This window comes from Oncorhynchus mykiss, chromosome 15 (genome assembly GCF_013265735.2).
Source record: "Oncorhynchus mykiss isolate Arlee chromosome 15, USDA_OmykA_1.1, whole genome shotgun sequence".
NCBI lineage: Eukaryota > Metazoa > Chordata > Actinopteri > Salmoniformes > Salmonidae > Oncorhynchus > Oncorhynchus mykiss.
The window spans coordinates 1,509,950-1,537,780 of record NC_048579.1 but is presented as its reverse complement, the minus strand read 5'-3'; the positions used below and the strand labels follow the sequence as shown (position 1 = coordinate 1,537,780).

General features: G+C 44.5%; 2 protein-coding genes across 3 annotated transcripts in view; one reads left to right on the top strand and one right to left on the bottom strand.

Annotated features, from left to right (window-relative positions):
- Nucleotides 1–4,691, top strand: part of LOC110490875 (tetratricopeptide repeat protein 21B) — a 68,518-nt gene extending 63,827 nt beyond the window's left edge. For both annotated transcript variants that reach the window (XM_036945639.1, XM_036945638.1), the window contains 3 exons: nucleotides 3,036–3,156; nucleotides 3,751–3,818; nucleotides 4,016–4,691. In XM_036945639.1, the coding sequence (XP_036801534.1) occupies nucleotides 3,036–3,156; nucleotides 3,751–3,818; nucleotides 4,016–4,093 (267 nt within the window). In that variant the 3' untranslated portion in view covers nucleotides 4,094–4,691. The remainder of the gene's footprint in view (nucleotides 1–3,035; nucleotides 3,157–3,750; nucleotides 3,819–4,015) is intronic.
- A 9,289-nt stretch (nucleotides 4,692–13,980) lies between these two features.
- Nucleotides 13,981–26,935, bottom strand: csrnp1b (cysteine-serine-rich nuclear protein 1b). The gene is made up of 5 exons (XM_036945636.1): nucleotides 26,747–26,935; nucleotides 20,270–20,474; nucleotides 17,745–18,010; nucleotides 17,210–17,503; nucleotides 13,981–17,048 (listed from the first exon to the last, which is right to left on the bottom strand). The coding sequence occupies exons 2-5, from the start codon at nucleotides 20,463–20,465 to the stop codon at nucleotides 16,098–16,100; spliced, it is 1,707 nt and encodes a 568-aa protein (XP_036801531.1). The 5' UTR covers nucleotides 20,466–20,474; nucleotides 26,747–26,935; the 3' UTR covers nucleotides 13,981–16,097.
- Between the last annotated feature and the right edge of the window lie 896 nt (nucleotides 26,936–27,831).

The following is a 27,831-nucleotide window of genomic DNA, read 5'->3' as shown; positions in this document are numbered from 1 at the left end:
AGACAGTAGTGTGTATTAGTGTAGACAGTAGTGTGTATTAGTGTGTACAGTAGTGTGTATTAGTGTGTACAGTAGTGTGTATTAGTGTAGACAGTAGTGTGTATTAGTGTAGACAGTAGTGTGTATTAGTGTAGACAGTAGTGTGTATTAGTGTAGACAGTAGTGTGTATTAGTATGTACAGTAGTGTGTATTAGTGTGTACAGTAGTGTGTATTAGTGTGTACAGTAGTGTGTATTAGTGTAGACAGTAGTGTGTATTAGTGTAGACAGTAGTGTGTATTAGTGTAGACAGTAGTGTGTATTAGTGTGTACAGTAGTCTGTATTAGTGTGTACAGTAGTGTGTATTAGTGTAGACAGTAGTGTGTATTAGTTTAGACAGTAGTGTGTATTAGTGTGTACAGTAGTGTGTATTCGTGTGTACAGTAGTGTGTATTAGTGTAGACAGTAGTGTGTATTAGTGTAGACAGTAGTGTGTATTCGTGTGTACAGTAGTGTGTATTAGTGTAGACAGTAGTGTGTATTAGTGTAGACAGTAGTGTGTATTAGTGTAGACAGTAGTGTGTATTAGTTTAGACAGTAGTGTGTATTAGTGTGTACAGTAGTGTGTATTAGTGTGTACAGTAGTGTGTATTAGTGTAGACAGTAGTGTGTATTAGTTTAGACAGTAGTGTGTATTAGTGTGTACAGTAGTGTGTATTAGTGTAGACAGTAGTGTGTATTAGTGTAGACAGTAGTGTGTATTAGTGTAGACAGTAGTGTGTATTAGTGTAGACAGTAGTGTGTATTAGTGTAGACAGTAGTGTGTATTAGTGTAGACAGTAGTGTGTATTAGTTTAGACAGTAGTGTGTATTAGTGTGTACAGTAGTGTGTATTAGTGTAGACAGTATTGTGTATTAGTGTAGACAGTAGTGTGTATTAGTTTAGACAGTAGTGTGTATTAGTGTGTACAGTAGTGTGTATTAGTGTAGACAGTATTGTGTATTAGTGTAGACAGTAGTGTGTATTAGTGTAGACAGTAGTGTGTATTAGTTTAGACAGTAGTGTGTATTAGTGTGTACAGTAGTGTGTATTAGTGTGTACAGTAGTGTGTATTAGTGTAGACAGTAGTGTGTATTAGTTTAGACAGTAGTGTGTATTAGTGTGTACAGTAGTGTGTATTAGTGTAGACAGTAGTGTGTATTAGTGTAGACAGTAGTGTGTATTAGTGTAGACAGTAGTGTGTATTAGTGTAGACAGTAGTGTGTATTAGTGTAGACAGTAGTGTGTATTAGTGTGTACAGTAGTGTGTATTAGTGTGTACAGTAGTGTGTATTAGTGTAGACAGTAGTGTGTATTAGTTTAGACAGTAGTGTGTATTAGTGTAGACAGTAGTGTGTATTAGTGTAGACAGTAGTGTGTATTAGTGTGTACAGTAGTGTGTATTAGTGTGTACAGTAGTGTGTATTAGTGTAGACAGTATTGTGTATTAGTGTAGACAGTAGTGTGTATTAGTGTAGACAGTAGTGTGTATTAGTGTAGACAGTAGTGTGTATTAGTGTAGACAGTAGTGTGTATTAGTGTAGACAGTAGTGTGTATTAGTGTAGACAGTAGTGTGTATTAGTGTAGACAGTAGTGTGTATTAGTGTAGACAGTAGTGTGTATTAGTGTAGACAGTAGTGTGTATTAGTGTAGACAGTATTGTGTATTAGTGTAGACAGTAGTGTGTATTAGTGTAGACAGTAGTGTGTATTAGTGTAGACAGTAGTGTGTATTAGTGTGTACAGTAGTGTGTATTAGTGTGTACAGTAGTGTGTATTAGTGTAGACAGTAGTGTGTATTAGTGTAGACAGTAGTGTGTATTAGTGTAGACAGTATTGTGTATTAGTGTAGACAGTAGTGTGTATTAGTGTAGACAGTATTGTGTATTAGTGTAGACAGTAGTGTGTATTTGTGTAGACAGTATTGTGTATTAGTGTAGACAGTAGTGTGTATTAGTGTAGACAGTAGTGTGTATTAGTGTAGACAGTAGTGTGTATTAGTGTAGACAGTAGTGTGTATTAGTGTAGACAGTAGTGTGTATTAGTGTAGACAGTATTGTGTATTAGTGTAGACAGTAGTGTGTATTAGTGTAGACAGTAGTGTGTATTAGTGTGTACAGTAGTGTGTATTAGTGTAGACAGTAGTGTGTATTTGTGTAGACAGTATTGTGTATTAGTGTAGACAGTAGTGTGTATTAGTGTGTACAGTAGTGTGTATTAGTGTACACAGTAGTGTGTATTAGTGTAGACAGTAGTGTGTATTAGTGTGTACAGTAGTGTGTATTAGTGTAGACAGTAGTGTGTATTAGTGTAGACAGTAGTGTGTATTAGTGTAGACAGTAGTGTGTATTAGTGTAGACAGTAGTGTGTATTAGTGTAGACAGTAGTGTGTATTAGTGTAGACAGTAGTGTGTATTAGTGTAGACAGTAGTGTGTATTAGTGTGTACAGTAGTGTGTATTAGTGTAGACAGTAGTGTGTATTAGTGTAGACAGTAGTGTGTATTAGTGTAGACAGTAGTGTGTATTAGTGTAGACAGTAGTGTGTATTAGTGTAGACAGTAGTGTGTATTAGTGTAGACAGTAGTGTGTATTAGTGTGTACAGTAGTGTGTATTAGTGTAGACAGTAGTGTGTATTAGTGTAGACAGTAGTGTGTATTAGTGTAGACAGTAGTGTGTATTAGTGTAGACAGTAGTGTGTATTAGTGTGTACAGTAGTGTGTATTAGTGTAGACAGTAGTGTGTATTAGTGTAGACAGTAGTGTGTATTAGTGTAGACAGTAGTGTGTATTAGTGTAGACAGTAGTGTGTATTAGTGTAGACAGTAGTGTGTATTAGTGTAGACAGTAGTGTGTATTAGTGTAGACAGTAGTGTGTATTAGTGTGTACAGTAGTGTGTATTAGTGTAGACAGTAGTGTGTATTAGTGTAGACAGTAGTGTGTATTAGTGTAGACAGTAGTGTGTATTAGTGTAGACAGTAGTGTAGTAGTGAGTATGTAATGTATGTGTTTGTAGTCGTGCAGCAGAGCGTATGAGTACATGGGCTACATCAGGGAGAAGGAACATTCGTACCATGATGCATCAGTGTTCTACGATCACGCCTGGCTCTACACTAACAGAGTCAACCCCAGCATGGGTGAGTCTGTGGACACCCTTAAAGCTGCATTTTCTCACTTTTTGGGCGACCCGACCAAATTCACATAGACATTTACGTCATAGATATGTCATTCACATTGAAAGCCAGTCTAATAATCTATAGATCTGTTCTATGTGTTATAGATCTGTCATTCTCATTGAAAGCCATTCTAATTATCTGTAGATCTGTTCTATGTGTTATAGATCTGTCATTCTCATTGAAAGCCATTCTAATTATCTGTAGATCTGTTCTATGTGTTATAGATCTGTCATTCTCATTGAAAGCCAGTCTAATAATCTGTAGATATGTTCTATGTGTGCTATTTCTATGCTTCCCATTCTTAAGTTTCGGGTTTTGTACATCAACTTCAAACAGCTGAAAAGACGTTATTTTGGGTTATGGAAAATATGTTTTACAGCAGTTTAGATGATTATCTAGACTATACTTGCTTGTTTTGTCACAAACTGAAATTAGGTGAACTATTATCATTTTTGCAACCAGGAAATGGAGAAGTGATGTCAGCATAGTGCACCTTTTTAAAGGTTTAAGGTCTGTAATGTTAATGGTTGTGTCCCTTCTGCTTCTTCCGTTCAGGTTTCAGACTGGCCTTCAACTACCTGAAGTTCAACCAGTACAACGAGACCATAGAGGTTTGTCACAAGGTCTGTACTGTGGATGATATTACTACTGTAGCCTGGTCCCAGATCTGCAAGACAGCACTAACAGATCTAGTACCAGGCTATCACTACTGGAAATATTGGAAAGGACTTAGTGTAGTTTAGTTTAGAGGATGAGGATGATTGATTAAGGATCAGTGTAGTGAGAGAGTGTTTTACCTGACCTGCCTGTTCCCCCTCAGGTCCTCACAGAGCACCCAGACTACCCTCTGATACAGACAGAGATCCTAGAGAGAGCCCGCGCTGCTCTCCGACCCTGAACCTCAGCCTGGGATTAACCCTCCATGTCTCTGACCACTAGTGACCTGAAATGTAACGACATGGCATAATGCCCCCTGCTCCAAGGAACTATGGGGAACTTTGTCTTTATCAAATCAAGTGCTTTGTTCTAGATATACTGTGGTACTTTTATTTATAGTTGTTTTCCCTGTGGAATTTTAAAACATTTGAACATGTTCTGTAATGTAAAATTCTCTGTTTGAATGTTTGTACAGTGCTTTAGGAAATTATTCAGACCCCTGGACTTTTTCCACATTTTGTTACGTTTCAGCCTTATTCTAAAATTAATTAAATTGTTTGTTTTTTTCATCATCAATCTACACACAATACCCCATAACGAAAAAGCAAAAACAGATTTTTAGAAATGTTTGCATAAACAAACAGTTACAGAAGTATTCAGACCCTTTACTCAGTACTTTCTTCTAGCAACTTTATCAGAGTTTACAGCTTCACGTCTTCTTGGGTATGACGCTACAAGCTTGGCACACCTGTATTTGGGGAGTTTCTCCCATTCTTCTCTGCAGATCCTCTCAAGCTCTGTTCGGTTGGATGGGGAGCATCGCTGCACAGCTATTTTCAGGTCTCTCCAGAGATGTTTGATCAGGTTCAAGTCCAAACTCTGGCTGGGCCACTCAAGGACATTCAGAGACTTTTCACAGAGCCACTCCTGTGTTAACTTGGCTGTGGGCTTAGGGTCGTTGTCCTGCTGCTTAAAAACATCCCCTCACCATGATGCTGCCACCACCATGCTTCACCGTAGAGATGGTGCCAAGTTTCCTCCAGACGTGACACTTGGCATTCAGGCCAAAGAGTTCAATCTTGGTTTCATCAGACCAGAGAATATTGTTTGTCATGGTCTGAGAGTCCTTTAGGTGCCTTTTGGCAAACTCCAAGCGGGCTGTCATGTGCCTTTTACTGAGGAGTGGCTTCTGTCTGGTCACTCTACCATAAAGACCTGATTGGTGGAGTGCTGCAGAGATGGTTGTCCTTCTGGAAGGTTCTCCCATCTCCACAGAGGAGCTCTGTCAGATTCTTGGTCACCTCCCTGACCAAGGCCCTTCTCCCCCGAGTGCTCAGTTTGGCGGCCAGCTCAAAGAAGAGTCTTGGTGGTTCCAAACTTCTTCCATTTAAGAATTATGGAAACCACTGTGTTCTTGGGGACCATCAATGCTGCAGAAATGTTTTGCTGCCCTTCCCCAGATCTGTGCCTCGATACAATCCTGTCTCGGAGCTTTTCGGACAATTCCTTCGACCTCACGGCTTGGTTTTTGCTCTGACATGCAATGGGAACTGTGGGACCTTTATATAGACAGGTGTGTGCCTTTCCAAATCATGTCCAGTCAATTTAATTTTCTACAGGTGGACTCCAAGCTGTAGTATCATCTCAAGGACGATCAATGGAAACAGGAAGCACCTGAGCTCAATTTCGAGTCTCATAGCAAAGGGACTGAATACTTATGTAAATAAGATATTTTAGTTTTTTATTTTTTCTAAAATTGCAAACATTTAAAAAAAAAAAACTATTTTCACTTTGTCGTTATGGGGTATTATGACGTCATTATGGGTTGTTGTGATGTCATTATGCGGTATTGTGATGTCATTATGGGTTGTTGTGATGTCATTATGCGGTATTGTGATGTCATTATGGGTTGTTGTGATGTCATTATGCGGTATTGTGATGTCATTATGCGGTATTGTGATGTCATTATGCGGTATTGTGATGTCATTATGGGTTGTTGTGATGTCATTATGCGGTATTGTGATGTCATTATGGGTTGTTGTGATGTCATTATGCGGTATTGTATGTAGATTGATGAGGAGAAAAAATAATTGAATCAATGATATAATAAGGCTGTAATGTGGAAAAGAGCAAGGGGTCTGAATACTTTCCAAATGCTGAACCACCTGCACACTTTGCAAACATATATTTAGTTCATATATATATATAAGTATATTTATTGGGTTATTTAAAGGCCTTATGATTGCATTCATATCAGAATAAAAATTTTAAATAATAAAGAATGAATTCTAAAAGTCTCTTTAAGTCAGTGTGTCGATCGCCAAAGGTTTGCAGGCTGTGCTTCAGTGGCCCTATGCTGTTTTATCAGACTGATATTTAACCGTGGTATTGATTCAGTGTTGTGGTTCTGACTGTGTGTGTGTGTGTGTCTCAGGGGTGATGTGTGCCTCCCCTACGACAGGCTGACGGTGGCGGTGGGAGGACATGATGCTAGGCACAACACATGGACCTGGCTTGAAACACATTCCTAAACACTATGGGCCCTTACTTGCAAAGATAAGCAACCATTTAAAATGTATAAACGGTTTCAAAATGTGAATCAGCCAATTTAAATCGTTGATTTGCTTGCAAGTGACAAAATGCTAAATTGTAGCTGATCCCATCAGATAACATGGCGCGTGTTAGCCCTATGCTAACCTCAGGTGGCAGTGATTATATCCTGGAACAAATTCTTCATCAACAGATCAAAGATGTTAGGCTTTATACCCACCAACTAAAGGCCTTTCTTAAAATGGGTCAACCCTGGCCACTAGAGGGATATTTTAAACCTACAAATTGAATGTTTAATCCTTTCCTAACGGTCAGGTCCTTTCCTAACGGTCTCCTGTCAGGTCCTTTCCTAACGGTCTCCTGTCAGGTCCTTTCCTAACGGTCAGGTCCTTTCCTAACGGTCTCCTGTCAGGTCCTTTCCTAACAGTCTCCTGTCAGGTCCTTTCCTAACGGTCTCCTGTCAGGTCCTTTCCTAACGGTCAGGTCCTTTCCTAACGGTCAGGTCCTTTCCTAACGGTCAGGTCCTTTCCTAACGGTCTCCTGTCAGGTCCTTTCCTAACGGTCAGGTCCTTTCCTAACGGTCAGGTCCTTTCCTAACGGTCTCCTGTCAGGTCCTTTCCTAACGGTCAGGTCCTTTCCTAACGGTCTCCTGTCAGGTCCTTTCCTAACGGTCTCCTGTCAGGTCCTTTCCTAACGGTCAGGTCCTTTGATAACGGTCTCCTGTCAGGTCCTTTCCTACCGGTCAGGTCCTTTCCTAACGGTCTCCTGTCAGGTCCTTTCCTAACGGTCTCCTGTCAGGTCCTTTCCTAACTGTCTCCTGTCAGGTCCTTTCCTAACTGTCTCCTGTCAGGTCCTTTCCTAACAGTCAGGTCCTTTCCTAACGGTCTCCTGTCAGGTCCTTTCCTAACGGTCAGGTCCTTTCTTAACGGTCTCCTGTCAGGTCCTTTCCTAACGGTCTCCTGTCAAATCAAATCAAATCAAATTTTATTTGTCACATACACATGGTTAGCAGATGTTAATGCGAGTGTAGCGAAATGCTTGTGCTTCTAGTTCCGACAATGCAGTAATAACAAGTAATCTAACTAACAATTCCAAAACTACTGTCTTGTACACAGTGTAAGGGGATAAAGAATATGTACATAAGGATATATGAATGAGTGATGGTACAGAGCAGCATAGGCAAGATACAGTAGATGGTATCGGGTACAGTATGTACAAATGAGATGAGTATGTAAACAAAGTGGCATAGTATAGTATAAAGTGGCTAGTGATACATGTATTACATAAGGATACCGTCGATGATATAGAGTACAGTATATACGTATGCATATGAGATGAATAATGTAGGGTAAGTAACATTTATATAAGGTAGCATTGTTTAAAGTGGCTAGTGATATATTTACATCATTTCCCATCAATTCCCATTATTAAAGTGGCTGGAGTTGAGTCAGTGTCAGTGTGTTGGCAGCAGCCACTCAATGTTAGTGGTGGCTGTTTAACAGTCTGATGGCCTTGAGATAGAAGCTGTTTTTCAGTCTCTCGGTCCCAGCTTTGATGCACCTGTACTGACCTCGCCTTCTGGATGATAGCGGGGTGAACAGGCAGTGGCCTTTCCTAACGGTCAGGTCCTTTCCTAACGGTCAGGTCCTTTCCTAACGGTCTCACTGTGGTCAGTCTGCTCCTTCTGTGTATTGTATTGTATTGTATTTAATTGCTGCACTTCTCTCCAAAACCAAAGAGTGAAGAAATGTCCTCATATTTATAATCTAGAGCAGCCACCCAGGTTCTATTCTAAGAACCAGTGTTTTCCTTGAGGCATTCTATTCTCTAGCTCCTCCGATAATCTGTCAGTAACATTCTCTAGCGATCTCCCAGATCCCCATTCAGTAGTCACTATTGTATAGTAAGCACGTCTGTTTCACAGCGACAGAGGGGCGCCACTCTTGGTAAACTGTTTTTAATGAGCTGTGAGGGAATGACGGTACTGTTACACTGGTCTTAAAGTGGTAATTTAACTGAATAATAAACCACAGGAATCCACCATATCGACCAAAACAAATGACAAGCAGTTTGTAGTCAAAACACACAGATTCTTTATTCTCCAACACATGAACCAATTTAACGGTTTGAAAGGTTTCTAATCGTTACAGAGTAGACTACACTACATCCTTGAGCAAAGAATGTTCCTAGACGCCAAGGCAAAGCCAGGGCCATATATCAAAGCCTGGATCAGTCATGTCTGTTGTTGGTTGTGGTTGTCATGCTTAGGTTTCTCTCTCTCTCTTCGTCTTCACCATGGAGACGATAAACCAGACATAAATTCCAGAGGGTTAAAAAAACACGAAGAAAACATGCAGGCATGTCATTTCAGACATCTCCCCAGTGGACATACTGTACAGTGCCTTCAGAAGGCATTCATAGCCCTTGACTTGTTCCACATGTTGTTGTGTTACAGTCCGGATTCAGAATGGATAAAAAATCCTGTTTCTTCTCGTCCATCTACACACAATACTCCATATTAAATATAATTTACATAAATATTCACACCTGAGTCAATCATTTGTAGAAGGAGATTTGGCAGTGATTACAGCTGAGAGTCTTTCTGGGTAAATCTCGAGCTTTTGTGTTGTAGGTTATTGTCCTGCTGAAAGGTGAATTCATCTCCCAGTGTCTGGTGGAAAGCAGACTGAACCAGGTTTTACTCCAGGATTTTGCCTGTGCTTATCTACATTCATTTTTTATTTTTTCCCCCATTCCTTAACAATGACAAGCATACCCATAACATGATGCAGCCACCACTATGCTTGACCATATGGACAGTGGTCCTTTGTATTCAGGACAAACAGTTCATCACTTTGCCACATTTTTTGTAATATAACTTTAATGACTTGTTGCAAACAGGAAGCATGTTTTGGAATATTTGTATTCTGTGCCGGCTTCCTTCTTTTCACTCTGTCAATTAGGTTAATATTGTGGAGCTACTATGTTCAAAGGGATATTCCATTTAATTTTACCCATCTACCAATAGGTGCCCTTCTTTGCGAGGCATTAGAAAACCTCTCCCTTACAGAAAACTCACGTCTGTAGCCATGAAGTGTTTTGAAAGGCTGGTCATGGCTCACATCAACACCATCATCCTGGAAACCCTAGACCCACTCCAATTCCCATACCGCCCCAACAGATAAACAGATGATGCAATCTCTATTGCCCTCCACACTGCCCTTTCCCACCTGGACAAAGGGAACACCTATGTGAGAATGCTGTTCATCGACTACAGCTCAGCGTTCAACACCATAGTGCCCTCAAAGATTATAACTAAGCTGAGGACCATGGGACTAAACACCTCTCTCTGAGACTGGATCCTGGACTTCCTGTCTGGCCGCCCCCAGGTGGTAAGGGTAGGCAAAACACGCTGATCCTCAACACGGGGGCACCTCGGGTGCGTGCTTAGTCCCCTGCTGTACTCCCTGTTCACCCACGACAGGCACGACTCCAACACCATCATTAAGTTTGCCGACGACACAATAGTGGTAGGCCTGATCACCGACAACGACGAGACAGCCTATAGGGAGGAGGTCAGAGACCTAGCAGTGTGGTGCCAGGACAACAACCTCTCCCTCAACGTGATCAAGACAAAGGAAATTATCGTGGACTACAGGAAAATGAGGACGGAGCGCGCCCCCATTCTCATCGACGGGGGCTGTACTGTAGGGGATCAAGAGTGAATGTCCACATCACCAACGAACTAACATGGTCCAAACACACCAAGACAGTCGTGAAGAGGGCACAACAACATATTTTCCCCCTCAGGAGACTGAAAAGATTTGGCATGGGTCCTCAGATCATCAAAAGGTTCTACAGCTGCACCATCGAGAGTACCACTGGTTGCATCACTGCCTGGTATGGCAACTGCTCGGCATTCCATCCAGGACCTCTACACCAGGCGGTGTCAGAGGAAGGCCCAAAAAATTGTCAGACTCCAGCCACCCAAGTCAGACAGTTTGCGCTTCTACCACACGACAAGCGGTACTGGAGTGCCAGGTCTGGGTCCAAAAGGCTCCTTAACAGCTTCTACCCCTAAACCATAAGACTGCTGAACAATTAGTCAAAAAGCCACGTGACATTGCACTGACACCCCCCTTTGTTTTTACACTGCTACTACTCGCTGTTTATTATCTGTATATGGCCTCCACTTTGACCCAGTACCGGTACCCCCTGTATATAGCCTCCACATTGACTCTGTACCGGTACCCCCTGTATATATCAAATCAAATGTATTTATATAGCCCTTCGTACATCAGCTGATATCTCAAAGTGCTGTACAGAAACCCAGCCTAAAACCCCAAACAGTAAGCAATGCAGGTGTAGAAGCATGGTGGCTAGGAAAAACTCCCTAGAAAGGCCAAAACCTAGGAAGAAACCTAGAGAGGAACCAGGCTATGTGGGGTGGCCAGTCCTCTTCTGGCTGTGCCGGGTGGAGATTATAACAGAACATGGCCAAGTGGTTCAAACGTTTATAAATGACCAGCATGGTCGAATAATAATAAGGCAGAACAGTTGAAACTGGAGCAGCAGCACGGCCAGGTGGACTGGGGACAGCAAGGAGTCATCATGTCAGGTAGTCCTGAGGCATGGTCCTAGGGCTCAGGTCCTCCGAGAGAGAGAAAGAAAGAGAGAATTAGAGAGAGCACACTTAAATTCACACAGGACACCAAATAGGACAGGAGAAGTACTCCAGGTATAACAAACTGACCCTAGCCCCCGACACATAAACTACTGCAGCATAAATACTGGAGGCAGAGACAGGAGGGGTCAGGAGACACTGTGGCCCCATCCGAGGACACCCCCGGACAGGGCCAAACAGGAAGGATATAACTGTTACGTTCCCCAGTTTATGTGTTGTAGTTTGTGTATTTGCATGTGTTTTATTTCAAGAAATGGCTTCCTGAAATCCTCAAGCAGCTGATTGGTCGACTCAAGGGCTAATTGGAGAGCTGACCCCGCCCCCTCGTCAAGACACAGCTGTCTCCAATTACACATTCATTCTGAAGCTACATAATCCCAGTGGAAGAGGCAGAGAATCCCAGTGGAAAGAGGGGAACTGGCCAGGCGGAGACAGCAAGGGCGGTTCGTTGCTCCAGAGCCTTTCCGTTCACCTTCCCACTCCTGAGCCAGACTACACTCAATCATATGACCCACTGAAGAGATGAGTCTTCAGTAAAGACTTAAAGGTTGAGACCGAGTTTGCGTCTCTGACATGGGTAGGCAGACCGTTCCATAAAAACGGAGCTCTATAGGAGAAAGCCCTGCCTCCAGCTGTTTGCTTAATTCTAGGGACAATTAGGAGGCCTGCGTCTTGTGACCGTAGCGTACGTGTAGGTATGTACGGCAGGACCAAATCAGAGCGATAGGTAGGAGCAAGCCCATGTAATGCTTTGTAGGTTAGCAGTAAAACATTGAAATCAGCCCTTGCTTTGACAGGAAGCCAGTGTAGGGAGGCTAGCACCAGGAGTAATATGATCAATTTCTTTGGTTCTAGTCAGGATTCTAGCAGCCGTATTTAGCACTAACTGAAGTTTATTTAGTGCTTTATCCGGGTAGCCGGAAAGTAGAGCATTGCAGTTGTCTAACCTAGAAGTGACAAAAGCATGGATACATTTTTCTGCATCATTTTTGGACAGAAAGTTTCTGATTTTTGCAATGTTACGTAGATGGAAAAAAGCTGTCCTTGAAATGGTCTTGATATGTTCTTCAAAAGAGAGATCAGGGTCCAGAGTAACGCCGAGGTCCTTCACAGTTTTATTTGAGACGACTGTACAACCATTAAGATTAATTGTCAGATTAATTGTCAACAGAAGATCTCTTTGTTTCTTGGGACCTAGAACAAGCATCTCTGTTTTGTCCGAGTTTAAAAGCCATCCACGTCCTGTTTTGTGAAACACAATAGTGGTCCTAAAATGGAACCTTGAGGAACACCGAAATGTACAGTTGATTTGTCAGAGGACAAACCATTCACAGAGACAAACTGATATCTTTCCGACAGATAAGATCTAAACCAGGCCAGAACTTGTCCGTGTAGACCAATTTGGGTTTCCAATCTCCCCAAAAGAATGTGGTGATCGATGGTATCAAAAGCAGCACTAAGGTCTAGGAGCACGAGTACAGATGCAGAGCCTCGGTCTGATGCCATTAAAAGGTCATTTACCACCTTCACAAGTGCAGTCTCAGTGCTATGATGGGGTCTAAAACCAGACTGAAGCATTTCGTATACATTGTTTGTCTTCAGGAAGGCAGTGAGTTGCTGCGCAACAGCCTTTTCTAAAATGTTTGAGAGGAATGGAAGATTCAATATAGGTCGATAGTTTTTTATATTTTCTGGGTCAAGGTTTGGCTTTTTCAAGAGAGGCTTTATTACTGACACTTTTAGTGAGTTTGGTACACATCCGGTGGATAGAGAGCCGTTTATTATGTTCAACATAGGAGGGCCAAGCACAGGAAGCAGCTCTTTCAGTAGTTTAGTTGGAATAGGGTCCAGTATGCAGCTTGAAGGTTTAGAGGCCATTAATATTTTCATAATTGTGTCAAGAGATATAGTACTAAAACACTTGAGCGTCTCTCTTGATCCTAGGTCCTGGCAGAGTTGTGCAGACTCAGGACAACTGAGCTTTGAAGGAATACGCAGATTTAAAGAGGAGTCCGTAATTTGCTTTCTAATAATCATGTTCTTTTCCTCGCTAAAGTGAAAGCCATCCTCTCTTGGGGAATGCTGCTTTTTAGTTAGCTTTGCGACAGTATCAAAAAGGAATTTCGGATTGTTCTTATTTTCCTCAATTAAGTTATATCCTCCACATTGACTCTGTACCGGTACCCCCTGTATATAGCCTCCACATTGACTCTGTACCGTAATACCCTGTATATAGCCTCCACATTGACTCTGTACCATAACACCCTGTTTATAGCCTACACATTGACTCTGTACCGGTACCCCCTGTATACAGCCTCCACATTGACTCTGTACTGTAACACCCTGTATATAGCCTCCACATTGACTCTGTACTGTAACACCCTGTATATAGCCTCCACATTGACTCTGTACTGTAACACCCTGTATATAGCCTCCACATTGACTCTGTACCGGTACCCGTAAGCACATTTTTACTCCTGAATTTATTTAAGCTTGCCATAACAAAGTGGTTGAATTCTTATTGACAAAAAAACATTTCAGCTTTTCATTTATTCATTTGTACCCCTCCCTGCCAACAAAAAAATACTGAAAAAGATAATTCCACGTTGACATTGTGCATGGGCCAGTGACAAAAACAATCTACATTTTATCCATTTTAAATTCAGGACATAAGATGTGGGAAAAAGTCAACAGGTGTGAATACTCCCTGAAGGTAACTGTCCAGCGAACCAGTGCAGTTAAAAAAAACATTTGTTTTCTGTTGTTGGGTTAGAAAAGGCAACAAAGCATCAACTGACCATCAGAAAGGCCAAGCTACGGCGAAGGAGTACACATCAGACGGGGTTGAACACTAAAGAACAGAATGGGAATAGAGACCAAGATATACAAAGTCAAGCATTTAAGAAAAAGTTTTATTAAAATAAATAAAAAAGGACAAACTGTCCAAAAAGGGACTTGGATGAAATGAACAGCTTTTTAAAAACGATCAGAGTGACGATGAGTAAAAAACTGCTCTGGTTTGCTCTTCATCCAGGAATGTAATAAATACCCCTAGTTGCCATGTCTTTATTTAGCTGCATTTCCACCAGAGAAGCTGTGTTCTGTTGGTGGCTTTGGGTTTTTTTTCAATGAGATGATCTCCACGTAACCAAATGAGGTCTGCTTGAGGACTTAATGAGGCAAACACACAACTTCTCTCAGAGTCTTTCTGCATAAATATATCACGTTGTCTCAGTCACAACAACCATATGGATACTTTTCTAATCCATTTTGTTTTAGTGGCATTTCATATGAAAAATACTGGAAAGCAGAAGCTTTCATAATAAGTCTATATTTATCTATTACAAAGATTTCAATATTTAAAAAAAAAAAAATACAATTTGCATTTTTTTAAATAAAATTATTTCAGTGACACAGATTTAGAATTCTTTCAATCTACACAAATGATTTATAAAATATTAGAGTGATTCTCTATGGTAACATTATAGATAGCAGTATCTACAGCAGAGCCAGAATTTTACATTTTAAATTTATAAAATAGGAACACAGTACAGTCCCACAGCTCAAACAGAAGCACTGTGACGTTGGCCGAATCGACCCCTCAACCCTACACGTGTGGAGGGCTGATTGGATCTGAACGGTGCAGTCCATATGGTAATAGCTCCCACTTGCGCTCTGATAGGCTAGGTGGAAGTTTCATTATATTGCTTATACCAATCAAATCACCTCAGATCTCCACAATGGCGTAGGGTTTAGGGAATGATTTGGGATTAGGCCATAGCCCTCCTGAGTAAACAACACCGATCTCTTATTGCCCAACATGTCATAAATTAGATCAAACTACTAAAATAATTTAACCAAAATGTTGTTTAAACAATAAGAGAACAGATATTAAATACTTTCCCAATGGTATTTTCTATAATCCCATATTGCCGACTATGTCTAATACGGATTCAGTTTCAAATGGCACCCTATTCCCTATATAGTGCACTATTTTAGACCAGAGCCCTATGGGAAGTAGGGTACTACATAGGGAATAGTGTGCCATTTGGGACACATATGATACATAAGGAAAGATTGCACTTCCAGGTTATAAATATCAAACCACAGTGCTGCTTCAGCATAGCTTTAGTAGGTTTTTATCTGAAAATAAATAGAAAATCATAAAAGAAATAAATTAAAATAATAATATGTAGATAACAGTTATAGGTGTTTTGAAAACCATTTTTGGTTTCCCAGAGTATTCATTAATACCCAGCTGTACTATTCTTGGTTTCTGAGGTTGACATTTAGCGACATATAAAACCCAACACGTGTTATTTCATAGGTTTCATGTCTTCCCTATTATTTCTACAATGTAGAAAATTACTTATTTTAATCTCACTTTTATGAAATGTTAGCTGCCATTTCATACAGCGATAATTACCAACTGAAACGTTAGCTGCCATTTCATGAAGCGATAATTACCAACTGAAACGTTAGCTGCCATTTCATAAAGCGATAATTACCAACTGAAACGTTAGCTGCCATTTCATATAGCGATAATTACCAACTGAAACGTAAGCTGCCATTTCAAAAAGCGATAATTACCAACTGAAACGTTAGCTGCCATTTCATACAGCGATAATTACCAACTGAAACGTTAGCTGCCATTTCATACAGCGATAATTACCAACTGAAACGTTAGCTGCCATTTCATACAGCGATAATTACCAACTGAAACGTTAGCTGCCATTTCATACAGCGATAATTACCAACTGAAACGTTAGCTGCCATTTCATACAGCGATAATTACCAACTGAAACGTTAGCTGCCATTTCATACAGCGATAATTACCAACTGAAACGTTAGCTGCCATTTCATAAAGCGATAATTACCAACTGCTTTGCTAACAATTGGAAGGCAAGAGAGAAATCACAGCTTCTTCCAACAGCAGTCTGTTTACACTGACCCCCATCCCCCTAATTCACTACATAGTCCAGAACACAGTTGGCGGTTCAGGTCCCGATAGTTAACCCCTGACAGCTTCTTCCAACAGCTGATTGTCTGTGAACGTTGCAGGGGGTTCTGGGTCAGATTCTGGCAGACCAATCAGAGACTCCAGGAGGCAGGTCCCGGGGTCAATGGCCTGTGATTGGCTACTGGCGTAACTAGGCAACTGGAAGTGAAAGAAGTTGTCCATGTGTTGGTACTCCGTTAGGGAGTTGTAGAGGGAGGAAGGACCCAGACAGAAACCATCAAAGAACTCCAGGTGAGACTCTGAGGACAGGCTGAGGTCCATGTAGCTGGCAGCGGTGCCATCTACTGAGGGGGATGGGGTGTTGGGACAGTCTACTGAGGGAGATGGGGGGTTAGAGATTCTGCAGCTGCTGTGGTGGAACAGACCGTTGCCTTGGTTAGCGTTATCATCTAACAGTGATATGGCCATGGCCCGGTTGTCTGTGTGCACCTCTAGATTGTCATTCTCCTCTGGGAAGTCTGCCGTGCTAAACCCTCCCAACATCCGTGTTGTTGTTGTCGTCATGGACGATGCCTGCTGCTGCTGCTGCTGTAGCCATTGCTCGGGGCAACAGCGGTTGTCATTAACAACGTAGTTGTTTACGTTATAGTCGTTGTCGCTGAGGATGCGGCTCAGTCCGTTTTCATCCACATCGTCCTCCCGGCCTAACTCCGCCCCTTCCTCTGAGTCCTCACTCCCCCCCGAGGAGGCAGAGGAGTCTGTCATGTCACTGCTACAGCTGTTCTCCCCGACCGATGCCAGCTCTGAGCTGAAGTAGAAGGTGGTCTCTCCCGGGTCCTCTTCCTCTGGTCCAGACGTCTCCTCCAGCCTCTTCTCCAGCTCTAGCTTCATGATGGTGTGGATGTAGTGGGTCTGAACCCGGCTGGAGTTGAACTCTTTACGACCTTCCTGGTTACCGCAGCCATCCTTAGTGCAGCCACAGGGAAATGACGAGTGGTCCATCTGGGGAGAGAAGAGGACGTTAAAAAAATCAGTTTCTGCTTTGTCGCGGAGGGATCAGAATATAGTATTACAGTGGACAAATAACCACTGCTGAATATAAAGTATTTACAGTTTACTGTTAACGTTGAAGTTGAAGAAATTATGATATACGAGTGTCTTACCTGACACTTGATGCCTGCCAGGCTGCAGGCGCAGGTCTCTGGCTCACAGAAACCCTGGCAGTCACACCCACAGTCCTCCCTGGACACTCTGAGCTGCTGCAGCTGCCTCTTCTCCTCCTTCTCCACCTTCACCCCCGCAGCCTTCAGCAGGGCATGTCTCTTCTTGGAGGGGTAGGGGTGGAGGAAGGAGCCGTCGTCTAGGTTACAGCTGCTAATGTCCATCTCGTCCTCTGGGATGTCTTCGATGGTGAGGCAGTCAGCCTCCTCTGACTCCACCGTGCCTCCCTTAGTCAGCTGGGAGGGAGAGACGGGGGGGTTAGGATAATTGTGATGCATGTATGGGGGTTTTCTCTAGAGAAGAGAGCTAGAACCCCTCGTTACAGGTATAAAACCTTTCCACTACCAGGTATAAAACCTTTCCACTACCAGGTATAAAACCTTTCACCAGCAGACACTGCTGCATATTAGCTTCATAACTATCTAATCCACATATGGGCGTGTGTGTGTGTGTGTGTGTGTGTCTCTCAGGGCTCACTTTCTGTTTGAGAGCGTCCAGTTTCTCCTCTCGGAGGCGGTCGAGGAGTTTCTCCCGGCGGAGGATGTGTTGCGCCACAGCGTACTCATCCAGGGTGTACCTGCGGAAGGCGCTGTGGCGCTGCATCATGCCCAGGGAACAGCCCCCTCTACTGGGCACGCTGCTGAAGCCCTGGCACCGTGGGAAGACAAACACTGTCACCATGTCAAAGGTCACGTTGCCCCGCACTAGCCGTTCACGATTAGCCTTCTTCAGGATGGACTTGGCTAGAGAGAGAGCGAGAGAGTTGGTGTTATCACTGCTCATTACGTAAAAACAGCTTTCAAGAACAAGAGCCAGTAAGGGAATTGCAGTTTGTCAAAGTAACTGCACTCCCTTCTCCTGCCACTAGATGGTAGCATAAATCAGAACTCTTTATTCATAAGCCTTCCACCTAGTCGACAGATATTTAAGAGACCTCATGAGCTGTCCTAGCCAGTTAAGAGTTAGAGGGGGCGGAGGGGTGGTGATGAGGGGCTGAGGGAGGGTGATGAGGGGCTGAGGGAGGGTGATGAGGGGCTGAGGGAGGGAAGGGATGAGGAGGAGGGGCAGAGGGGGGGCGAGGGGCGGAGGGATGATGAGGAGGAGGGGGAGGGAGGGTGAGGAGGGGCGGAGGGACGATGAGGAGGGGCAGGGGGGATGATGAGGGTATAGGGTGCCAATGGGAAGAGCTCGTCAGTAATCATTCACTGTTAGTCTACACCTATTGTTTACAAAGAATGGGAATGGATTAAAGACCAAAAGTGAGAAGGAGAGAACCAGAAAGGACCCAGGACAGGGGGAGATGTTTAACCCCAGTATGACCTGACCCTTGACCCCTGACCCAGCATGAAATAGGAGATGGTGCTGCTGCCTGTAGCCACCACAGAGCAGATCACCCTATTGGCCCTGGTCTAAAGGCACCCTATTGGCCCTGGTCTAAATGCACCCTATTGGCCCTGGTCTAAAGGCACCCTATTGGCCCTGGTCTAAAGGGTGCCATTTGCAGCACAGACAGAGGCTGTTTCAATGTGACATCCATCCACCTGATAACAACAGGAGGACAAACGCTCCACTCTGACTCCTAAGGTCTGTTATACTACCAGTGGTGTTCAACTATCTCCTTTAGATGAACTAAGTATCACCCTTAATCTCATGCTCCAACATGCCTTTCCTCTCTCCATCCCTCCCTCCCTCCTCAGGCAGGCAGGCAGCACCTGTGCTGGGTGACTGCCTAGGGCCCAAACAAGGCTCTGTGTGTTTTCTCAGCCTGGCCATCTGCCATCCTGCTCGCTCTCTGTCTCCCTGCCCTGCCATCCTGCTCGCTCTCTGTCTCCCTGCCATCCTGCTCGCTCTCTGGCTCCCTGCCATCCTGCTCGCTCTCTGGCTCCCTACCCTGCCATCCTGCTCGCTCTCTGGCTCCCTACCCTGCCATCCTGCTCGCTCTCTGGCTCCCTGCCCTGCCATCCTGCTCGCTCTCTGGCTCCCTGCCCTGCCATCCTGCTCGCTCTCTGGCTCCCTGCCCTGCCATCCTGCTCGCTCCCTGCCCTGCCATCCTGCTCGCTCTCTGGCTCCCTGCCATCCTGGGAAACCTAACAACCGTTTGCCCTTCTCGCCAACCCTCCACTGACCCAAAACCAGGTCCTGGAATATAAAGGTACTCAGACAGACATATGTTTTAATGAGCTGCTCTTTGTGAGGCAGTAAGTCTGTTTTAATGGGCTGCTCTGTGTGAGGCAGTAAGTCTGTTTTAATGAGCTGCTCTGTGTGAGGCGGTAAGTCTGTTTTAATGAGCTGCTCTGTGTGAGGCGGTAAATCTGTTTTAATGAGCTGCTCTGTGTGAGGCGGTAAGTCTGTTTTAATGAGCTGCTCTGTGTGAGGCAGTAAGTCTGTTTTAATGAGCTGCTCTGTGTGAGGCAGTAAATCTGTTTTAATGAGCTGCTCTGTGTGAGGCAGTAAGTCTGTTTTAATGAGCTGCTCTGTGTGAGGCAGTAAGTCTGTTTTAATGGGCTGCTCTGTGTGAGGCAGTAAGTCTGTTTTAATGGGCTGCTCTGTGTGAGGCAGTAAGTCTGTTTTAATGAGCTGCTCTGTGTGAGGCAGTAAGTCTGTTTTAATGAGCTGCTCTGTGTGAGGCAGTAAATCTGTTTTAATGAGCTGCTCTGTGTGAGGCGGTAAGTCTGTTTTAATGAGCTGCTCTGTGTGAGGCGGTAAATCTGTTTTAATGAGCTGCTCTGTGTGAGGCGGTAAATCTGTTTTAATGAGCTGCTCTGTGTGAGGCGGTAAGTCTGTTTTAATGAGCTGCTCTGTGTGAGGCAGTAAATCTGTTTTAATGAGCTGCTCTGTGTGAGGCGGTAAGTCTGTTTTAATGAGCTGCTCTGTGTGAGGCGGTAAATCTGTTTTAATGAGCTGCTCTGTGTGAGGTGGTAAGTCTGTTTTACCAGCATAACATCCACTATCAGACGTGGTCATGGCATAGTGAAGCCTGAGGAAGTAGATTAGATACTCACTGTTGCAATGTGTGTCTGGAGAGCCAGGGTTGCTGGGTGTTGAGTCAAGGGTGTCTGAGTAGCAGCTCTCGCCCTCCGAGTCCCACCCAGAGTAGGCCGAGGACGACAGGGAGGAGGACGAGGAGTAGCACTGGTCCTCATCATAGACCTCCTCAAACTTCCTCTTCAGTAGACCGCTCATGGCTCTAGCTAGCATAGACCTGATCTGAGAAACACAGGTAGAGGAGACAGGGTTATTAGCATGGTGCTAGTTAGCATGGACCTGATCTGAGAAACACAGAGAGAGGAGACGGAGTTATTAGCATGGTGATAGCTAGCATGGACCTGATCTGAGAAACACAGGTAGAGGAGACAGGGTTTTTAGCATGGTGCTAGCTAGCATGGACCTGATCTGAGAAACACAGGTAGAGGAGACAGGGTTATTAGCATGGTGCTACCTAGCATGGACCTGATCTGAGAAACACAGGTAGAGGAGACAGGGTTTTTAGCATGGTGCTAGCTAGCATGGACCTGATCTGAGAAACACAGGTAGAGGAGACAGGGTTTTTAGCATGGTGCTAGCTAGCATGGACCTGATCTGAGAAACACAGGTAGAGGAGACAGGGTTATTAGCATGGTGCTAGCTAACATGGACCTGATATGAGAAACACAGGTAGAGGAGACAGGGTTATTAGCATGGTGCTACCTAGCATGGACCTGATCTGAGAAACACAGGTAGAGGAGACCGGTTTATTAGCATGGTGCTAGCTAGCATGGACCTGATCTGAGAAACACAGGGTGGAGGGGGAGGGGTTAACATATTAGAAAGTTTTCAATGAGCATAATTGGCTAAATCAACATGTCATAACTGCAGTGTGATTTCAGCAGAAGTGATTATGGTGATGATTACAGGCGTCCTACACAGGAAGGCCTCAAGGTCAGTAGTATTATTACTGCGCTCACATTAAACAAAAACTATTATCATATCATCTGATTATCATACTTATCATATACTTATACTTATCATTATCATTAATAATATCCTTAGGCTAATAGAATAAATCCTGGTGGTGTTTTCATGGGCATATGCTCTAAAATCAGAGCATAGACCTAAAAGGCTGGCTTTGCTACAACCATAGATGTCTGAGTGAAATGTACAATGGTCTCTGCTGAGTACAAGCTATTTGTGTGCTGCTCTGTGTGGCCCAGCAGAACACGCCCCGTGCTATAGAGGCCTGCGTACGGCCCAGCACATCACAAGCTTCCTGCCATCCAGGACCTATATAATAGGTGGTGTCAGAGGAAAGCCCATTAAATTGTCAAAGACTCCAATCTCCAAAGTTATAGACTGTTCTCTCTATAGCACGGCAAGCAGTACCGGAGGGGGGGGGGGGGGGGGGGGGGGGAGACTGAGCGGGGGGAGGAGGGAGACTGAGCGGGGGGAGGAGGGAGACTGGGGGGGGGGGGGGGCAGACCCAAAGGTTTCAGAAGTGGGTCATGTCTCCTGACTGAGTGACTGCAGTGAGTTTACCTGACACTAATTAGGTAAACAAGCCGAAACAATAGAGGTTAATCCCCCCCTGCAGCCAACCAGGGACCGGGGACAGTCTGTAGCACGGCCCGCCCTGCAGCCAGCCAGGGACCGGGGACAGTCTGTAGCACGGCCCGCCCTGCAGCCAGCCAGGGACCGGGGATCGTCTGTAGCACGGCCCGCCCTGCAGCCAGCCAGGGACCGGGGACCGTCTGTAGCACGGCCCGCCCTGCAGCCAGCCAGGGACCGGGGACCGTCTGTAGCACGGCCCGCCCTGCAGCCAGCCAGGGACCGTCTGTAGCACGGCCCGCCCTGCAGCCAACCAGGGACCGGGGACCGTCTGTAGCATGGCCCGCCCTGCAGCCAACCAGGGACCGGGGACAGTCTGTAGCACGGCCCGCCCTGCAGCCAACCAGGGACCGGGGACAGTCTGTAGCACGGCCCGCCCTGCAGCCAGGGACCGGGGACAGTCTGTAGCACGGCCCGCCCTGCAGCCAGCCAGGGACCGGGGACAGTCTGTAGCACGGCCCGCCCTGCAGCCAGGGACCGGGGACAGTCTGTAGCACGGCCCGCCCTGCAGCCAGACAGGGACCGTCTGTAGCACGGCCCACCCTGCAGCCAGGGACCGGGGACCGTCTGTAGCACGGCACGGCCTGGAGTCAATGACCACGTTAACAAGCACACCAATATCCTGTTCATTATCCAGGATACTCAAGTATTCTGTTTTTGAGTTGACACACATAAACATCATATCCCGTTTACAATAACCCGAAAAAGCTTGTATCCTGGTTTTGAGCAACCTGGATAAGATGCCCGAGGTATGCTGTTCTTAGACGTATAGTCACCGTACCGGACCGTATAGTCACCGTACCGTATAGTCACCGTACCGGACCGTATAGTCACCGTACCGGACCGTATAGTCACCGTACCGGACCGTATAGTCACCGGACCGTATAGTCACCGTACCGGACCGTATAGTCACCGTACCGGACCATATAGTCACCGTACCGGACCGTATAGTCACCGTACCGGACCGTATAGTCACCGTACCGGACCATATAGTCACCGTACCGGACCATATAGTCACCGTACCGGACCGTATAGTCACCGTACCGTATAGTCACCGGACCGGACCGTATAGTCACCGTACCGTATAGTCACCGTACCGGACCGTATAGTCACCGGACCGTATAGTCACCAGACAAGGTAGAGTGGAGCAGTCTACCAGACAAGGTAGTGTGGAGCAGTCTACCAGACAAGGTAGTGTGGAGCAGTCTACCAGACAAGGTAGTGTGGAGCAGTCTACCAGACAAGGTAGTGTGGAGCAGTCTACCAGACAAGGTAGTGTGGAGCAGTCTACCAGACAAGGTAGTGTGGAGCAGTCTACCAGACAAGGTAGTGTGGAGCAGTCTACCAGACAAGGTAGTGTGGAGCAGTCTACCAGACAAGGTAGTGTGGAGCAGTCTACCAGACAAGGTAGTGTGGAGCAGTCTACCAGACATGGTAGTGTGGAGCAGTCTACCAGACAAGGTAGTGTGGAGCAGTCTACCAGACAAGGTAGTGTGGAGCAGTCTTGAGAACACTGTCCATTAGACAAACCCTGGACCTGTTTAACAACATGGAGCCAAGAATGGCTGCCAGAGGTTACCAGTCAAACACTTTATATGTCACTGTTTCAGTCATCAGACATCAGTCATCAGTGAAACAGACATCAGTCATCAGACACCTGCCGCTACTCTAAGCTTTTTCACTACATGTCTATTTAAAGTCAATGATAATATTTATACATTGAGATAACCACTGCAGATGGAAATCAAACCAGTAGGATTAGATTTTTATTGAGTGTCTGAAACATTTGCAGAAGCCAAACTCACCCCAGGGATGAGGAAACGAAGGGATACTATAAAAGAAGAGAGACTGTTAGTTTTCACTTTCGTTCTGCTATCTGCTGTGGTAGGCATAATAAACCAGACACTAGCTTCTGTTCATCAACTCTTATTTACTCCCTGGAGACAGGAGCCTGCTCTGTGTGTGGTCAGACGGTCAGACAACACCCCCCTCTCACACAGAGGGACAGCACGCCCCACCACACAATCCCTCCCCACTCCCCCCTGTCCGGAGACAAAGCCGGGGCCATTCTCTGTGACCAACAACATTCACAAGAGACAGACAGGCTGTCTCTCTCTCTCCCAGCTGAGGAGCTGTGTGTGTGTCAGTTTAACAGTTTCCTGTGGTTGTGAAACATGTGCCACAGTGCACAGGATGTGGCTATCTATATACTGTCTCCGCGTCTGTCTGGGATTTCCTGATTCCTGCAGCATCACTGTCCTCTGTAGGTTTGTTCATTAGGAGGATCTGGACATGTAAGGGCCCCTATGGGGTAGGGTACTACAAAGGGCACCAGTTGGGACACAGCCTAGGTGAGACAGGAAACGAGGATGACTCCCACTGTGGAAGAGCTGCCAAATATGATATGTCCTCTAACGCAACGCGTGAATGAGAGCATATGTTTCAACATACTGAACACATTTCATTTTATAGTGGCCACATTCAAAACACGAGGGCTGTGTGAGAAAATATGATACTTAGATACTAGATGGCAGCAGTGTATGTGCAAAGTTTTAGACTGAACCAATGAACCATTGCATAGCTGTTCAAAATGTTGTCTCAAGACTGCCCAAATGTGTCTAATTGGTTTATTAATAAATGTTCTAGTTCATAACTGTGCACTCTTCAAACAATAGCATGGTATTATTTCACTGTAATAGCTACTGTAAATTAGACAGTGCAGTTAGCTTAAATTCTTGTTAATCTTTCTGCCCATATCAGATATTTCTATGTCCTGGGACATGTTTTGTTACAACCTCATGCTAATCACATTAGCCGCCAGGGGACACCAATCCCGTAGAGTATTAAACATTATGATCCTGTAGAGGTTAAACATTATGATCAAATCAATAATACCGTTTTAAATGCTCAGTAAAGTGCCAAAAGAGGAACTGCATTAGTCACAATGAAAAAGCCAACAGACAAGATGAATACAAATAATACCCATGAAGACATGACAAACAAAATATCATTCAAAAGAAAGTTGCCCCGGTGGAGTAGAACCTCAAGACTCCGTGCAGCGGTCTGGCTGTAGACAAAGGATCATTGAGCTGCTAGAGAACAGCTCAATGACTAGACGACTGGAGACGACTAGGCTAGAGCCGAATACACACACTACACATCTGCTGAGTAAAATACAGTGTTTACCTTCCACTCATCAAAATATCACTCTACAAAAACATGCATTGAAAATAGCCTAGGCCTCCCAGACAACATAGAAACTCATGATTTGTTTGTCTTCTAAACAGTGTGTGCTCCAACGCAGAATAATCAATCCTCTAGTTACTAACTATCAAGCGGTGATTGTCAGGTAATCAGACAGAGATTGAACAATGAAAGGGATTCCTTGCGCCAAGTGGCATATGAATGCCCCTGATTGCATCAATCAACCAATCAATCATGTATGATCAAATGGGCATTGATTCTGTATTGGGCTATTCCAATAACAATGCGATCAACACACATGGGCCATTTCATTTGAATAGCGCAGACTAATTTCTGATATGGCAGTCAATCATTATATCGCGTCTGATTATCCGTGGTCAGCTTCCCCATGTTGACCCGATCATTCCTCCCTGTGATGAATGATCATTTCTATGACAACACTTGCATCAACCGTGAGAGGGCAGCTCATACCGTAGTGGCTGCCTTCAGGAGTCGCTCCGGTTAAACCGAAATCACAGTGCAAATACACCATCAACGGGGTCAAAATGTTTGCCGAGCGACAGTGCAGAGCTCAAGTCACATACACTGTGTAGGTATTCCAATGTAATCCTCATGATAATCTACAATGCAGTTGTATCTGTTATGTTGTCCTACAGGAGCCACTGTGTCTGCCTCCTGCTCTGTCGGCTGAAGAATGTGAGGAGAGTTGTAGCGAACAGCAGTTTAGAAAGAACTGAGCTCGTCTCATTCTTAGTTCCTCGGCTGTATCCTGCCTAGACTACAGGCCAGGTCTCCAATTCAACAAAGGCATCAAGTTCATGGTTTCAAATATGATTTGAAATATGAAATGTATTATTGTCACTGGCAGCTAAACGGAACACTAAATACACACTTAACTACCCGTTATAATGCACAAACAGACTATTTTCTGCCCGTTTATTTCCCCACGTTACCAGCATTGATTGGCTTAATAAAGTGAGCGGAATAACTGACGCTTTGGATCTCGTCGACGCGGGGAAAAGTACGTTACACTACCTTGTATTCTGAGATCCAGCCGTGAACACGTTTGATTTGGGCTTTACAGAGACGGTCGCACCACTAGAGGCGAACTGATTAATGAATGTATTCAACACACTGTAGGAAAACCAGAATTAAAACTTCAACATCGCCTAAATCAACTAGCCTAATAGCCCCATAATAGCTTTATAATAGCCTACCATGGATATTGGCATGTCATTATAAAATCCTCAGTCTAGTTTATGAAATCTAGTCATTCAGCAGAAAACAATATCCAGTGTATTATCCTCACCTGTCCTCCACGCAACATGTTACAATCACTTGGTTTATTAAAAGCCAGAACACCGACAAAAACTTTGTTTAAAACATAAAAGTATTAATAAACCAACTCTGCTGAGAAGACACGTCCGATTTATACAAATAGCGACCGTTAACGAATGGAACCATTTCATTATATACCCTGTAATCGTCATTTAAATACCACACAGCTTTGTCTATAATGTGTAGGTCTGCAACAATGTAACCAACATATCATGGGGGAAATGATTAGCGCCACTGCCGTTTCTACTGTGGTGACAGAGCATAGATCATCCAAACTATTTGCGTCTCCACCCCGAAGCTTTTACAACGTAAATGACACAGAACGGTATTAAATAACCAACAGCGCCGCTACTCACCAATAACCCAGGTATCCGATCACCATTAGAGTAACGATGTATAATCCAATGGACACAATTCCGCTTTATGCTCGAACAGACCGCTCGCTTTTGTTTCTATTGCAGCCAGACAGCACCGTCCGTACCAGCCACAGCCTTTCTTCCCCTTGTCTGTGGCAGACTGCTCCGCTACGCGGCCTTATCGTCACTGGAGAACCCCCTCCTGGCATGTGACGCAGGCGGTGACACAGAGAGACAGGCCAGCCCACGCTGCTTCCTGCTTTCCGAGAGAGAGACAACTTCCTGGTTTAACTGGGCTATTTCATTGCACGATCTATTCTGCCAGTAGAAAAACAAAACAAATAGTGGAGGATGAATATGTAAAGTACATAACGTAAATTAATGTGTTGAGGGAAAGAAATGGTATGGGTACAGTGGGAAAAGTAGGCTACAGAACATGTACTTCATTGTGTCCCGTTCGGGAATGATTTCTCCCCAGCGGGGATTTGTCTTGTCATCTCATCAGTGTCATGTCTCTCTCTGGGTGTTGCTGTTTCCAGCTAAGGGAGAAGTCTGTATGACTCAGCTCAATATCAACCCGGTGTTGCTGGTTTCCAGTTAAGGGAGAAGCCTGTCACACACACACACACAAACACACACACAGATAGGGAGGGAGAGAGGTTCAGTGTTGTTAGGACGGTTTAATATCTAACAGAGGTGCAGTGTTCTGGCTGTTTCATCTCTAACAGAGGTTGAGTGTTCTGGCTGTTTCATCTCTAACAGAGGTTTAGTGTTCTGGCTGTTTAATCTCTAACAGAGGTTCAGTGTTCTGGCTGTTTAATCTCTAACAGAGGTTCAGTGTTCTGGCTGTTTAATATCTAACAGAGGTTCAGTGTTCTGGCTGTTTAATCTCTAACAGAGGTTCAGTGTTCTGGCTGTTTAATATCTAACAGAGGTTCAGTGTTAGGACTGTTTAATCTCTAACAGAGGTTCAGTGTTGTTGTGGCTGTTTAATCTCTAACAGAGGTTCAGTGTTAGGACTGTTTAATCTCTAACAGAGGTTCAGTGTTCTGGCTGTTTAATCTCTAACAGAGGTTGAGTGTTCT

Coding starts and splice junctions, on each gene's coding strand:
- csrnp1b (XM_036945636.1), bottom strand. CDS start 20,465: ATGCTAGCTAGAGCCATGAGCGGTCTACTGAAGAGGAAGTTTGAGGAG. Junction 18,011..20,269: donor TCCAGACACACATTGCAACA/GTGAGTATCTAA, acceptor CTCTCTCTCTAG/CCAAGTCCATCCTGAAGAAG. Junction 17,504..17,744: donor TGGACGCTCTCAAACAGAAA/GTGAGCCCTGAG, acceptor TCTCCCTCCCAG/CTGACTAAGGGAGGCACGGT.